Source organism: Nyctibius grandis, chromosome 20 (assembly GCF_013368605.1).
Source record: "Nyctibius grandis isolate bNycGra1 chromosome 20, bNycGra1.pri, whole genome shotgun sequence".
Taxonomy (NCBI): Eukaryota; Metazoa; Chordata; class Aves; order Nyctibiiformes; family Nyctibiidae; genus Nyctibius; species Nyctibius grandis.
The window spans coordinates 5,015,188-5,031,513 of record NC_090677.1 but is presented as its reverse complement, the minus strand read 5'-3'; the positions used below and the strand labels follow the sequence as shown (position 1 = coordinate 5,031,513).

The window sequence follows — 16,326 nt, the reverse complement described above, 5'->3', positions numbered from 1 at the left end:
GGACGGCCGCCACCCTCGCCGCTCCTCGCCCTCGCTCTCCCCGGGGCCGTGCCGGGCCAGCCCCGGCGCTGCCGCTATCGCCCCGCAGCGCGGGGGCGTGGGTGGGGTGGCGGCGGTGGGGGCGGCGAATCCCGCTCCAGCCGCGGGGATCCAGGGCGCGTTTTGCCGCCTGCCGGGAGGGCTCGGTGCGGCGAGCGCCCCGCCGAGCCGCCCCCTCCCCGCTCCCTCCCGGAGGGTCCGGCCAGGGGCGAGGCGCGCCGCCGCGAGAGCACGTTTCGCGGCCCGGGGCTCCCTCACCCGCGCCTGGGCTCGTCGCGCCATGGGAGCCGCCCGCCCGCGGGGGCCCGGGCCCTGACCCGCGCCTCGCCCCCCCCCCCCCCCCCGCCTCCCAGCGCGGACCGCCGAGCCATGCCGGCATCGCCCCTTCCTCGGAGCTGCGGGCTGGCCGCGCCGCAGCCCTGGTACGTGCGTGGGGGACGGGTCCCGGGGCTGCTGCGGGAGGTGGGGGGGGGGGACGGAGACCTTTGCTTTCGGACCCCCCCTCTTTTTTTTCCCCTCGCCCCCTTTCCCCTCTCGCTGAGCCGCTTGGCTCGTTGCAAAGTTGAGCTCGGGTGGAGCGGGGAGGGGGGGGAGGCAGGGGCACCCCCGCGGCCGGGCTCGGAGCCCCGCGGGTCGGGCCGTTTTGGAGGCGAGGAGGAAGGCAGGCAGGCGGGCAGGCTGGGGGTTATTCAAATGCAAAACGCAGTTTGTTGGCCGAAAGAGGGAAAAAGTCCGGTCTCCCTGGCTGTGCTGGAGCGTGTTTGCGCTGCAGCAGCCAGAGCCTGCCTGGAAAAACCCGCCAGGCGAGAGAAACTGCCTGCAGCCTCCGCGGAGGGCAGGAACAATTAAAGGGACCCTGCCCGGCAGCCGGGCCCCCGGCCAGCCGGAAAACCCCCGCAGCCACCCCCCGAGAAGAAGAGGCGAGCGAGGGCCGGGCAGCAGCAGCACCCTCGGGAGGTGCCGCTGGTGTGCGGGGCCTCTGCCGCGGGAGCAGCCGGGCGCGTCCGGATGGGCGCTGCGGGTCCCCAGCGCTCCCGCTGGGGCCGGCCCCATTGTCTGCAGCCCCGGGGAGGGCTCCTGGGCTTGGGGGGGGCACGGGCAGCGGCGGGGCCGGGCCACGAGGAGCCGCTGCCTCCCCCCTAGGCGGGCCCTGCCTGCCCCTTCCCTCCCTCCCGGCCCGGGGTCCGCCTGCCTGCACCAAAGGAACCGGAGCCCGGCGGGGCTGCAGCCGCCGAGGTGCTCCTGGGCGCCGAGTGCCCATCCAGCTGCTCTCGGAGCTGGGGGAGAAGACGTGGTGGCCTTGTCGCAACTGGAGGTTTGGTGCTGGCGGGGACGGTCCCCGCCGGGCTCGTGACGGGGCTAGGGAAGAGGATGGGTTTCGCTGAATGGGATGGGTAAGGAAAAAGGACCGGGTGGCCTGCTGGGAGGCAGGACCAGTTAACCTCACAAAGGTATGGCTGCTAGGGGCTGAGGAGCGAGCGGTGGAGCGTGCTGGATTTGCAAAGGGGACAAGCACAGCGGTAGTCAAAGGAGTCGCGCCAATTGTGTGCCTCGCCTGTCCTACGCCCAGCCAGCCTATCCTGCACCCCAAAGATATTTAAAGAGCAATGTAGTCCGCATCCCTTGCATCTCGGCCTACAGAGCAGCAGCCCAGCGTGGTGAGGTGCTACTCCTTTAAGGAGGAGAGGGGAGCGTGTAAGTAGGCATCTAGAGCAGGACACCAGCACACCAACGTCAGCGCACACCGCGTGTGGGGCGGTGAGGGTCGGCCCCTCTAAACAAGCTGGCCAGGGCAGATGCACCAGCGTGGATCTGGCCAAAGAGCTCTCTTTCTAGAAGTGTTAATGCAGTAATGGTAAAACTGGGCAAAGAGGCACTTGCAGTGTTAGATATTTAAATGTGGCTGAGCAGACTTCTAGGGCAAAGGTGTCTCTTTAAAACTTAAAGCCAGTGGAGAAACCTGTGAAAATAAAAGTAATAAAAAAAATCTTCCAAACAGTAGCTCTTCCCAGCTGTGCTCAGTACTATTTTTAAGGTACACTGGTGGAGAGGCAGAAGGCTATTCTGTGCAGTAATCACCTTGTTTTCATTGATGTCAGTCAACACAAATTAGGAGTAGAGACTGATTCCAGAAAACGTAGCATTTTTTTCTTGGTCTGGGCAAAATTGGGCAGCTAGCCTGGTCTGACCCTGTCCGTAAAGGAAGAGAAGGCTGACTTGTGCTTTTCAGAAGCAGTTTCTCTGGCAGCAGCAGGGCGGGTGGTGGTTGCTCTCAGGATGAAGGCTCAGTCCTTCTGGACAGGAGGGGTTGGTTGTGCTTGGAGGAGACAAGGGAGGGCTGGGTTGCAGAAAGCAGGTATTTGGGGAAGGCTTCAAGGTGAGATGTACCAAGGAACTTCCTGATATTTGTGGTTTCTGTAAGACCCGAGTCTTCACTGTGTAATAATTAAAAATCCTGACTGATAGCATTTGATTATGGCTGGCGTGCTACCCATGGGTGTCAAAGCTGGCCGAAGCATTTCCATCCTGCTTTCTGTTTTCAGTTACTTACATTTCAAAACACCTTTCAGGCTGAAATTTTCCAGGCTTAATCTTTGCCTGAAGGTTCTTCCCTCCACCTCCCCCTTTTAATTGAGTTTGAGATAAGGTGATTCAGTTAGTGGGTTTTTTCTTTCCCTTGTTAAGGAAAGGCAAACCCCCTGAAGAATGGAGTCACATATTACAAAAAAAATACAGTGTTTAAAACAGCATAAATGCAGAATTTGAGGGGCATATGATTAGCTGAGGGGTTTAGTTTGGTTTGCTTGCTTTTTTTTGTAATTTAAAAGTACCTGTAGTGTTCTGGTGGAAAAGGCTTTCATTTGGTGAACCCTTAGAAATTCCTTGGTATCTTTTTACTTTTTTAGCATTCCCCCTGTGAAGGCTGCACTGAACAGAGGTTGAAGCAAGCCCATGCTGCTGCCTGGGCAGGAGGGAGGGTGCTTGCACATGCGGTGTGAGTCTTCACAATGGGTTTTTGGTGCCAGTTGTTTGTCTGAGGCTTAATCTGGTTTTGTGGTTGAAGCATGTGTGGTTCCTTGCCACACTTTTTTTTTGTCGTTCTAATAGAGCTTTCCCTAAACCAGGAGGGCTTTTTGTTTTTGTGGTATTTTTTTATCTGTTTCACTCACTGTGCAGGCTCCAAGGTGCATGCTGAAGTCATGACGTTGCAAAATGCGAAACGTCAACATCTCTTGCTGAATTCATTGTGAGTCTGTATTTTGCAGCTGTCTTCAGCTCCCCATGCAGCGGAGGGAGGTAGGACGTGCTGGCAGTCCTGCCTTATCCAGACTTATCCTCCAAGCACAGAGGTGGCCTTCCGGGTCCAGCAAGGACCAAAATTTAGGATGAAGGCCTTAGTGCTTGGTCTGCTCATCATCACCTGGTGTTACTGATGTCAGTGAGAAAAGGTTTATTCTTTGAGGGTACTGCTTTGGCTTTGAGAAACTGAGGTGGCATCCTGCAGTGCCTGTCCCAGATTTGCAGTTATGCTACTGGAAAGTATTGACTTAAGTCAAGGTTTAATATATGTGGATAAAATATGCCTTGAGTGGCATAATCCTGGAGAGTGGAGAACTTACACATAGTGACATGGAAAACAGTACTCTTGAATGGTGTGTGAGGTTATGGAAACACCACTTGAAACAGGACTGCAGGAGGAGAGATCTGGGGGCTGTGGGGTGGTGAGTGAGGGGGCACCTTGGGGGTGCCTCTGCAGGGGGAGCTCGGGGAAATCCCACCGCCTGCCCTGCAAAGGGGGAGAGGCCTCTTTACAAGACTGTGTGTTAAATAACCCACGGTGCTGAGAAGGCAGATGAGAAGTTTCATTTTTATTTCTTAACCAAAACCAAATGGGTACTCAAGGATTAAAGAGTGGGGGGAAAGGGAAAATTGAAGCTAATTCCCTTCTCCTAACCCATTTCCCTTCTTTTCATATACAAAGTGTTGTACAGAACAATGTGTTAGATGCAGGGAATCAGGCAAGACTGAAAAGCAGGTTGACATTGGGTGCAGCTGGGAAGAATATGCAGATGATATGACATAATCCTGAAAAGACTGTGAAAAAAAACTTGCATCTAACATGAGGGTCAGATTTTCTAATATCTGTCTTCTCTGGGGTGTCTTGCATCTTCCTCTAGAGCTTTTGCTGCTGGACGATGAGATGCTTTTCCATTCAAGGCTGTAGATCTGAGCTTGTGTGACAACTTCTAAGTCAAATTGCGGCCCTTATTGCTTGGGACCTGTGTATTATTAAGGTGCTTTTATGAAAGCTTCCAGGTCTTGTTTCCCCACCAGGCCAATCTCAAGCGACTTTTAAAAAAAGATACCTAAACACTGAAACAAAGTGTATTTAATTAGTGCATCTGACTGTAGTGAAACCAGGCTCAACTAGTCCTAGCTGTGTCATTTTTTTCCCCCATGCAGCTGTGTTTGTTCAGGGGTCACTCACTCTCTTTCATGATGCCTTAAAAAAGCTGCCACCATTTTAAGAGAACACATCTTTTAATCTCTCCCTCCCCCAATCTTCCAACAAGAGTCAAGTTATGGAACAGAATCTTGATGGACACTACCTCTAAAAGGAAAACTCACTTTATTTTTTTTATCCTTTCATGTAAAGGGAAAGTAAATAAGAAAAGCAGGGGGTTGTTTTGGGTTGTGGGTTTTTTTTGTGGTTTGTTACTGCTGGAATTACTCCAGAAAAAAACAATATGGGGTTAAATTCCTCAATTATTTTGTAGGCAAAATTCTCATTATAATTGTTTGGAATTTTGACCAAGATGGGACTAAAAGATTTAGCCCTTGATTAGCTTTTTAGCAGTATTTGTTGAGGATTATAGCAATCAGTGGGATTGCTCCAGATTTATTACTGCAAATAGGCAAAACTTAAGCAACTGGCCTTAAAACCAGCTTTCAGCTTTGCACATGAATTAGAAGAGATAAGTCAGCTCAAGTAACAAACAGCTTCGGGATGCACTGTTACTATCTAGGGCAGTTCCCTGCAAACCCTCCTGTACCTATTACCCACTTTACTTCATAGAGACGCCTGTTCTCTGCTCTCAGGGAGGGTATGGTAGGTCCCACCTGGTTTAGCTTTTGGAAGAGAGTGTTGAAGTAAATTTGTTTCTCTCCAGAATGATGGAAAACTGCCAAGTTACTATATTGCCCCATGAGGTTTACCTTTGATAATCCTGCTAAGTCCACATAAATATTTTGGAAATATAATTAATTTGTTGCTATGAAACGTGACCAATGTGATACAGACATTTGTTGTCCTTAAGAAGTGACATGAGGCAATTTGCAGCTGCTGCAGGCATCGACAGAGTCATTACCAGTGCTTTAAATGGAAAAGGGAAGATAAAGTATTTCCTAGTGTTACACAAAACAAAACTTGAATACTGAGCTTGTAGCTACCTAATATTTTGGTCCTAAATGTGGAAGAGTAAACAAAGAAATAACAATGTAATTTAGTTTTATTAAACAGTGTATTTAAAAAAGTTAGACAGTTTTTATCTAGTGGTTAAGGTTATTGTGGTGGACTAGTATTCATCAAGACTATGGGCTTTCTTTAAGGGAAGCGAAGATCCCTTGCTGACAGGCATTTCTCCCAAGAGCTTACAGTCACCTTGAGGGTCAGGTGCTCAGAGTCCCAGGCAAATATAGCTGAAGTCAAGTATTAATTGAAAAAAATTATTTTTTTTTTTCCTTTAGGGGTCTATTGCCCAGATCTCTTCTGAAAAACCTAAATTCACTCCAGTGACAAAATTGAAACAAAATGGGTAAAACTGTTGCTGTTCTTGTGCCCCTGTATTGTCATCCCTGAGCAAGACAAATACTGGTGGCCTTTACCATCTTCTTTAATGCAGTATTTAAATGCCATTCAGTTTCCTACAAATATCAGCATTCTTTGTTTACCAAGAAAAAGAGAAGTCTTCAGCCACTTGGTGGTCATAGCCTCTAACTTTGGCCCTGAAAAGAAGCAACACTTTGGCTTTGATACTTTTCTACATTCAGGTATGTTTTTCTGTATCAAAAGGAAAAAACAAACAAAAAAACCCCAAAACAAACAAAAAAACACACCAAAACAAAACAAAAAACCCACCCACAGGATGGTTTTGCTTCTTCAGTCCTGAAGCAACTGTATTGCAATTTCCAAACCCAGCGAAAGACACAGTATCACATAACTATAATGACGATTTAAAAAAAAAATACAAACCTGTTACAAATGAAGCTTCTAGTTGATAATTTTGATGATCATGCTTCCCAAACTTCCACAACAGCAGTGGCAACTGCTTGAGTAGAGAAGTAATATGAGCAAAGCATTATGCACGTTCAGTATCTTCAAAAACCCAGTCTCTGTTTCCACTCCAGATCTCCTGTTTTCTCTTGTCATTCTGCTTCTGTTTCTTTCAGGGCTGATAAAGAGAAAAAACGTTGTCTCTTCAGCTCCCCTCCTGATTCACACATTCCCATGTTGCCTGGCCCTTCTTGTTGTTTGCTTGCTTTCTCCCTTGCTCTCCTGGCTATACTCTCTGAAAGCAGCTCGCATTTCCTCTCCTGCTACTGTTATGTAGCTTTGGCTGCTAATGGCTACAGATATGCTGCCTGCTGCTTGCTTCCAACTGGTTTTGCAGCCCTCCAGGCTATCATTTGGAATGAGGAGCCCAGTCTCTGTCAAAACCACAAGGAACTGGGGAAGCTCTTTGCAGGCTGCCAACAACTATTTCATGGACCTGCTGACGTGATGCCGATGCCCTCTTTGACACTCAGTTCATGGAGTGAGTAGTAATGGCCATGTCCCCCTTCCCCCATGCATCTCCAGAGAAGGGTAGGGGGAGGAAAGCACTCGGATTACCTTCATTTCAGCTTTGTATTTATTTTGCTATTTCAGTGTCTGACCCAGCTTTTATAGAGTGCTTCTGTGGGAGCTGTTCAGGTCTCTCCTGTGGCCTTTGAAGCATTACCTGCAATTGTAAGCAACTATAGCTGTCTATTTAGTCTCTCCAGGTTGTGTGCTTTGCTGTGATGAAGTAGGGATGCTGTTAGCTTGTTTATCGTGTGTTTGCTGGGCATTATTTTCTGATCTGACCTTAACAAGTGTGTTTAGTATTGTCTTGTACAGCAATACTGGCTCTAAAATGGTATCTGAGTGTGTGGAAAAACTCCTGTCTCGGTAATAACGTTCATCTGATAGGTAATATGAAGATATGATACAGAATAATCACAGCATGTTTAGGTAAAACGCTCGGTTTATGTGTTGTAGTACACAGGATCAGCTGGCTTACTGCTGCTGAACAAACAAGAGCTAGGCTTCAAAATGCTTTAAATAAGCTGTTGGAAGGGAGTTTGGGAGTTACTGTTAGCCTTCGTAAGTGTTGTGGCCCCTGGGCAGCCTGTTCAGGGCTGAGGCGGTCAGAAACAAGCTTGCTGCCAGCGTGCTGGTTTGGGGAGTGGCAGGAGCTGGTGGTCCCATACAGAGGCTGTGTGTGTTGGCTGTGCTAGACCATCCCCTCGGTGGGCTAATGAGCTTATCTTGGTGCAGGGTAGTGCTGTTTGGTGTGGATGTTTGTAAGCTTTCTGCACCCCTTGTGCTGTAGATGCGTTTTTGTGATCTGGGGGTCTGTTCTGCTCGTGGAGCCTGCTCTTCACGTGCCCTGTGCCTTTTCATTTCCCCTACACCAGCCAAACCTGGCCAGGGTAGTACCATTGAACATTTCTGGAGTGTTAAGTAGACTGGGCTGCACTAGCATAGCTCTCCCCAGCTTCAGCAGAGCTCAGACCAGGCTGTGGGTAAGTGCAGCCTCTGTAAGATCACTCTGCTGGCTTCAAGGTGGGGTCATAGGAAGGAGTGGTGCTGTCAGGAGCCTGGTAGCACCCTTCTTCCCTTTTCTACTTCCTTTAGAAGCCAGGATTCCTTTTTTTTTTTTTTTTTTTTTTTTTTTTTTTTTACTTAGAGGTCAGGATTTTAGACATCATCCCCATGCTTCTTGTTCTTACTCTTCTTTCCCTCTTCCCATCAGTGAGGTGCAGGTGGCCTGTAGGTGACTTGATTTAAATACTTTAGGGGTGGGTGTCAAGAGGATGGGGCCAGACTCTTCTCAGTGGTGCCCAGTGACAGGACAAGGGGCAATGGGCACAAATTGAAACATGGGAAGTTCCCTCTCAATATGAGGAAAAACCTCTTTACTTTGAGGGTACCAGAGCACTGGAACAGGCTGCCAAGGGAGGGTGTGGAGTCTCCTTCTCTGGAGATATTCAAAACCTGCCTGGACATGACCCTGTGCAACATGCTGTAGGGGAACCTGCTTTGGCAGGGGGTTGGACTAGATGATCTCCAGAGATCCCTTCCAGCCCTAACCATTCTGTGATTCTGGCTTAAGGAATTCAAAGGAAACATGATGAAGGGAAGGCACCCTCCTGCCTGAGACTACAGAGCCTCTTGCTCTGGCTCTGCTTGCTCCCATTTTTAGGCTGCCCTTGTCTACCCATCTGATCAAACAGCTAAATAAAACTTTAAAAGCCTTCCACAGGTACTTAAAAGCAGTATGTGCTTAAAAACCATGTACTTATGAGAATTGCTTTACATTTAAAAAAACCCAACCCATCTTGAAGGAAATTGATTTGGAGCATGAAGAATCTGTTGTATGTGTATCTTCTGAGATGACTGCATTGTTATTTGGGGAGTTGGGGGACTTCTGCATAGCAGTTGTGTTTGGGGACAAAAGCTTAGGACAAATGTGTGGTATTTAGTTGAAGGCAAATATGTTAGTAGTCATAATGATGACGCAGAGACGACTGCCTACATGACACATTTGATATAGCTAGACAGGACAGAATCAAGGCTTTCAATGTAATATAGTGTGCTGGTATGTTATCCTGGGAGACAACGCTGGGAAAGGCAATTCTTCCCTGGTCCTGTTCCCCTGTGAGTAACACCACAAGTCAGGTATCTTTGGGGAGCTAGTTACTTCTCCCGTTTTATCTGGAATTGTACCATGGTGGGCAGCCAATGAATGGTAAAAGAATGAGAGATGCCCTGGTGATGATGTAGGAGTGCATACACAGCTAAACTCATCTTTGTTCTTTTTTTTTTTTCCTAAATGTCCTTACAGTGATAAATACACTGTTGAACATAAAGCTATGGACGTAAACTTTACCCATTCTTACTCAAGGGAAGGGGTGGTTGATGAACTGTTAGTAAGGCTGAGAAAATTCAGACTTCTTGGAACAGACATTAACTAAATATGTGATGTTGCCTGGTCGTTTGAGCTCTGTTTGCTGCTTCATTTGTGTTATAGGCATTTGGACAAGTTTCAATTTTGCAATAGACTAATATTTTCAAAGCTTTTGTGTTAATTGAACATAATGTCCAATACCAGTATTTCTAATTCTACCTGTGTATTTTTAAACATTAAAAAATGGTCAGTTTAATATATGTGCACCCTTCATTAATTAAACTTATATTAATGCAATTTTATATCTTTTTCTGTTTCAGAGTTAATGCTGTATCACCACAGAGAGCAGCAATGGGAGTATGCAGTTTTCTATTGAAAAGTTCTCTCAAGAGCTCATGATTTTTTTCCATCTCTCCTCTTAACATTTCTACTACTCCGCAGACATGGCTCACCACGCGAGGCCTTCCAGATTAGTCAAAAAGGAAGAGTTAGGCAAAAGGAAAACTAACCAGGGCAAAAAGAAATCTAGCCAAGTGAGAAAGAAAACCACAAAGGCTTCCACAAAAGCTGTTAGTTCTGGAAAAGGCAAAAAGCCAGCGCAAGAAAAAGATGTTAAGAAAAAACAGCAAGAAAAGAAACCAATCGTGAGCTCTTCAGGTAGACTTCTCAGGAGCAGTGTAACGAGAACCTTGTCTGGAGCATCCTGGGTGACTTTGGAGAAAGCTGACAATATCCTCTTTCATAACCAGGATTCCTTCAACATCAATGGCTTTACAATGTCTCTCCGTAACCGATCATTCTCCCGTAGATTGTCCCAAACTCCAACAATTGCAAAACCCAGGAAAACTGCAGCACAAAAAAGGCTAGAAACAAAGGAAAAACATGAACAAGAAGCCCTGGCAGTAGTAGAAGAAAAAAACATTGAAGCAGGCAAAAGAGTTTTAAAACAAGATTTAGCTGAAAATGAGTTAGCTCCTCTGCCTGTAGAAGATACTCCATGTAGTGTAGGCGAAGAGCCTGCTACCACGTGTGCCAGTCAAGACAAAGAGGTACAAATACCTGAAACAAATGACTCCATTCCAAGCAGTCAGGTAACTGATGACAATACAGAAGTGTCAGAGGTGAAATACAAGCATGAAGACCTGCCCTATGAGCAGACACCCAGCGATCTTGATACGGGTAGTTCGGCTGAAGCGTTTGTTGAAGATGCTGCGCTTGTGCTTCCATCTTCTCCTTCTGACTCCGTAATCACCTCTGAATCAAACTCGAAGGTGTGTGCAGAGACTCCCTTCGATCTGGTGCCTAACAGTAAAGAACCTGACTCCAGTTCTGTTGATACCTCAGACCTCAGCTCAGCAGTACTGTCAGAAGAGTCAGTCCCACTTGCCAAATCCCACATCAAAGCAGAGTCAGACCTGGTGCTACCTAGTGAAGAGCAAAACTCCTATTCTGCACCTATAGTTACCTCTGAGTTTAACTCACAAGAACATTTATTAGAAGATGCAAGCTCGCTTGCAGAGCCCTGCTTGAAGGCAGGCTGGGATTTAGGGTCTGAGAATAAAGACGTTTGTTCAAATTCCAGCTCTGTAGCTGCCACTGAATCAAATTCACTTTTACATTTTGAAGGTGCAAGCTCACTTGCAGAATCTCACATGAAACTGGTTGTGGATTTTGTACCTGTTCACAAAGAACTTGACTCAAATTTGGATTTGAGCTGTACAAGAGAGAATTCAGAATCTGACTCAAAAAACATATTTACAGTATGTGAACCAGTTTCCGATACCTCTTTATACAACACCGAAGTGGAGAACGTTGAACAGCTTGTTAAATGTATTGATGCAGAGACATTAATTTTGAATTCAGGTTATGTCCCCACTTTATATCCAGATTTAGAAAAAAGCACAGTTGATAAAATCTCTGGTGAAAGCTCTGGACAATTCTCTGAAGGTTTTGTTTTGGAGTTCCCCTCAAGCACGGAAATCTCTGCTCTTGCCTCAGAAAAAGCCATAAATGCAGATTTGCCAGCTGACTCAAGACTGCAGCATAATGATTATTCATCACAGCTGGGAAGAGACGGAGTAAGCTTGAATTTGGTTCAGGACAACGTGAGCAACAGCACTGAAGCAGTTGAGGCCTCAGGGCCATCCTCTCTTAAAAATCCAGCTGGTGATTACCCTGTTCCATATTCATCTCTGCTCCCTATGCTAGAGAAAAAGAAACGAAGGCGCTGTGGAGTCTGTGAGCCCTGTCTGCGGAAGACAAATTGTGAAGAATGCAGCTGTTGCAGGAAACGCAAAACTAGTCACCGGATATGTAAAAAGAGAAAATGTGAAGAACTGAAAAAGCCACCGCCGCCTATCACGCTACCTTTTGAGGTAAGCCAAAGAAGTTGTAAATTAAGTCACTCTTTTGAGGCTTGAGGTACGTCTTAAAATTCTGCAAAGGGAAGTGCTGGTCACTGTACAGCTTTAGAGAGCTTAGGGTTACTGTTGGAGCTAACAGGTTGTATAGTAACTTTCTCTTGTCATCTATGAAGGTGTAGGTTAAAGTGAGCTGAAGTTATTCTTGTTCCTGTTGTGTAAACGCATAAAATCAGAGGTAAGTATGGCTTTAACTCTGTGTTCCAGATATCAGCATATTGGCCAAAACAATGAATTGTTTGAGGGCATGAATAGGTGAGAAAGATTTAAGTGCAAAATGGGGCGGGGGCAGAGAATGAGGGTAGTCTTAGCAGACTGCAAATTATTAGGGAGAGGGTCTGTATTTCAAAACACAGTTAAAAAGGAAAGGAAGGCAGGCTGTTTGCTCTTTAATTCAGATGAAATGATTTGCTTGTGATGACAGATTTGGTGGAAATAAAGTTAACTTCAGGATCAAATTGTAGCTGCATTTCCCCTTTCACATCTCTCTGCCTTTCTAATTGCCTGCTCTTCTGTTTCTCTCATTTCATTTCTCCTGCCTGTCTCCCTTTGTCTTTTACCACATCCCCCATACATACTTTCTTTTTCTGTGTTTCTTCCTCATTTTTTCTGATCCATCAGCCTTTTATAACCCAGGTCATTACTTTTGGAACAAAGACGAGGGAAAAAGACAATCTGTTACCCCCTGTGATAACAGCACTGACCTTCTGAGAGAGATCAGTTCAAGATCAGGCTTTAAATCAGGTAAGTAGGGAGTTGAACATAGATTTCCCACATCCCAACTGAATTCCCTGACCTCTGAGCTGCAGAGTTAGCCTCTGCACCTCCACGTCCTGCTGGAAGCTTTCTGCTTTATGTGATCCAATGGTACCAGAGCCACGGAGGGGGAGATGCTGTCTCGGTGGTTAAGACACTGGGACGTTTGCCTTGGGATGTGGGAAACTGAGGTTCAAGTCTCTGCACCAGCTTGTACTCCAAGTGGAGCAGTTCACACTGGGGAGAATGCACCTGCAAAACCTTTCTTGATAGCAGTTTTATTAAAAGGGCATGTTCTTACAGCAAGTAGAAATTCCTGTCAGCTGTGGAGATCTCAGGAGACCTCCTGTTTTCACCACTCTGTCCTGTGCTTACCAGGGTTTGCAGAGAAGGCCGTTCTGGTTTTAAGGTAGGCAAGCAGAACGAAAAGTCTTGTAGCAGTGAGGGGATATGATGTATTCCCCTTTGTGGGGGAAGTATATTTTAAGTTATAATGTTTAGGGAAATAGGTTTAAACAGCTTGGCTCGGAGTTCATTCAAAAACATCTTTGTGTCTCAACTGCTCCTAAATGCTCTTCAAAAAAACAAAACTGAGGGGAGGGACAGCTATAATGTGACTGAAGATATATATAAAAACAATAAAAGTGATAGAGACTGATCCTGACTTTTTACAGCAAATGAGTAGTGACATTACATCCTTTTGTATATTTAGTCAGTGAGTTTGAAGAAGCTCATGGGAGAGAATTGGTGGAGTTGAGGTAGGAAGTGGTCTAAAAGCCATGTTTCAAGAAGGGTTTTGGCAGGGTGGGTGAAAGGAAGCACTCCAGCTTTTCTGTCGACCTTTGTTTTCTAGGCTAAACATACTGCTTTTCTTGTTGCTCAGGCTGACCTTCTCCTTGCAGATTAGCTTTGCCCCTTCACCTTTGTCCTCTCTGGGCGCTCCTTTTGCTTTCTTTATGAGAGATTCCTTGTTTTTATTCTTTGGCAGCTTTTTTTTTGGTGTACTTTTACTTTATTAAACTGGTTGCGTTTTGTACAACGCATGTAGAGCTGCACCAGAGGCCTCCTTCATTTCTTGTTAAGTTTTGTATGAAGTTTCAGAGTACTGCGTGGAGGAAATGAAGTATTCCTGACATTTAAGAACATGTCAGGTAGTTTCTTATACAGTTGTCTTTGAATGAAACCTGGTGCCTTTTCAGATATTCCTAGAAGCAAGCCTTGCCTCATTTGTAATCTCTAGAAACCGTGCTCTGAGAAAATGAAAGAGGAATGTATTTCTACAATGTAGATATGCTACGAGATCTCTTTAAAGATGTCAAGATACAGGGGGAGGTGCTGGGGGATGGGAAACAACTATATCACTCTGTTCAGCAGCTATCCTTTAGATAAGATTGTAGCACTCCGGAAGGGAATCCCATTGTGTTTTCCCAAACTGGTAGGACTGGGACTGCAACAGCTGTGACTTCCGTGACAGTGATGTGTTTCAAATAGAGAGCAGCTGGGAAAAACCCAAAACTGTAGGTCTCTGTCCATGGTATAGAAAGTGAACGTAATAATTAAGAGAAATTAGGTTGGCTTCAGTGCATTCCGTGTTCAGAAGAGTCGTGCCTCTCTCTCATGTTGGTGGAATGTAAGCATTTTTTGGAGGTGATTCACTGCGAGGAGGGTGTAGTGGATAGACATGCTCTGCATGAGCATAGTTTAAACGTTGGTGTTTTACCTTAAAGGGAATTATCTCTTCTCATTCTGACTAAACAATGCAAAAGTCACAATGAGGTCAATGAGAGCTCTGTACACGACATGGCCGTAGGATAGCCAGTGCAGGGGCTGGCAGTCCAAAAAAAAAACCCAAAAAGTGCTGATTTTCCTGAAGAATTTATATGGATTTACAGTTATAGGGAGTAAGGCCTGGCTGATAGAACCTGTGAACGTAGACTGAAGTGCATATTCCAACACACGTGCCCATGTGTGCACAAGGACTCAACCCTCAGAGTATCAGTTGCATGTTTGAAGCTGGTACTAGTTACGTCACTGTTATTTTCATTAATTCACACATAATCCAGATAAAAATTTGAAAACTATATTGGACTTGAAAAATATCACTTAAAAATAACATTCACATAAACCTTCAGTGATATTTACCTTGCTGAGTGTAATGGGTTTTGCAGGGACATGACATCATGAAAGTCTGGATAAAGCATTGCGGGCTCTAGTTCACAGCCCCTGTGCGTGGCAATATTGTGTGTAATGCCCCTCTTCCTGAGGGATTCACGCCATGGCTGCTTGGTTAGGAGCTGGTAAAGAAAAAATTCTAAAATATAGAGGGGAAAAAGTTTTTTGCATACTGAATTTTTTGAAAGAGCAGCGTGGTAAATAAAAAATGTGAGCAAGTTTTGAAAAGAAGAGGAAAAAGGCTTGTATTGGGTTGCTGTCCCTCAGAATGAATAATGCAGGAATGCTTTGCAGTGAAAAGAGGGCTTGAGAAGTTCACATGAGTGTGATACTTCCATGTTTTTGTCTTGTCTTTCCAAGCCTGGTGTTTTAGACGGCTATTTTCTGAAATAGTACAGCAGCTACGGAAGGCTATTTCACAGCTATTTTCTACCAAAAAGCACTTTTTATTTCAAGCAGCGCTCTGCTTTGCTGCCATTGAATCATCACGTGTGTCAAGGCTGTCAGGACGCGTTGCGATGTGGGGTAAGGATTTCATAGGCTTCAAAACCAGCACGTAGATAGGGAAGGTGGTCCATCGTTTATTTCATTTTCTCCTTGGGAAAAGGATTCCTGTTTTGCACGGGTGGGTGTTGCAGATGTAGCAGCACACACTGGGGATGAAAACACTGCCTTCTGGGCCCTTGCAGTCATCGATCGGGCTGACTGTGGTGCACGGTAGTTGTATTTGGAGGTGTGCCGGGCTCTGGCTAGGCAGGAGGACTCAGATCTCACCTAGTTCCCAGCTGGCCAGCACTCTCCTGGGCGTAGCCATCTCCCCAGCCCTGGCCCGGCAGGGTGCCATGCTGGGTGGCTCCAGTCACCGAGGTGAACTTACAGGGTTTCATAACATGCCACTGGAGCTCCTCTTGCCCCAAAGGCGGTAAACATACGGGACTGCTGCAGAGTGGCTGTGAAATCAGTGACTGCAGGGAGCCCTCATCGCCAAAGGCTGCTTTCTGCAAGGGATCTAAGGTCCTACCAGGGTAGGAAGCCCTCTTAGGCTGAAAGCATCTGGCAGGCAGAGCTTTGGTTCGTGTTAGGTAAGGGACCGCTAATGGCTTAGTGGGACCTGGAGTCAACGAACTAAAAAAAAATCAGGTCACTGAGTGTAAGGTCACTGGGTTGACCAAGGTCTTGAGACGTCTTATTTAATAGCTGTAATCTGAGTAACATGGAAATATTAAATAACAATAAGGGCCCGCTCGCTTGTGGGTTTTTAACATGCTGCCGAAAACCCAGACGTATTTAAAAAGGATGCTGCAATTAGAGTTGGTTGGGAGCTTTCCAGTCAGCCATTCCTTGAATGGAAAATGCTGATTTAACAGAAAGCTTTCACAGCTACTCTCTGCCTCGATGCAACTATTTTTGGGGGGAAAGTTGCTCAAGGTTCCAAATGAAATTTCTGCTTAAAGCTTAAAAAGGGGGAGAGGATTATCCCAACAGCTTGGTGGTTGGGGCGTTTTGCCCGATGCAGACCAGGGGCTTGAACTTTGGTCTCCCACATCCCATCTGTCTCCTCTTGAATTTTTGAAAGGTTTGCTCTGCTTTTGGAACACAACCAAATGTCGAAATCTCTGAAAAAAAATAAAAGCAAAGTGGAATTCTTGTTTTCTAGCCAGACCTAGTTATAATCAAGAAATTTAGACTTTGTGGTATTTATTCTACAATAGACTCCAGAAATATTT

The 16,326-nt window shown here is 46.1% G+C and overlaps 1 protein-coding gene across 4 annotated transcripts in view; it reads left to right on the top strand.

Moving 5' to 3' along the window:
- The first annotated feature begins 388 nt into the window (after positions 1–388).
- The window catches only part of TET1 (tet methylcytosine dioxygenase 1), a 71,260-nt gene continuing 55,322 nt past the window's right edge, over positions 389–16,326 (top strand). For 3 of the 4 annotated variants that reach the window (XM_068416640.1, XM_068416642.1, XM_068416643.1), the window contains exons 1-2: positions 389–461; positions 9,572–11,626. In XM_068416640.1, the coding sequence (XP_068272741.1) occupies positions 9,695–11,626 (1,932 nt within the window). In that variant the 5' untranslated portion in view covers positions 389–461; positions 9,572–9,694. Of the gene's footprint in view, positions 462–6,967; positions 7,049–9,571; positions 11,627–16,326 lie in introns of those variants that run through there. The other variant, XM_068416641.1, reaches the window with a different exon arrangement.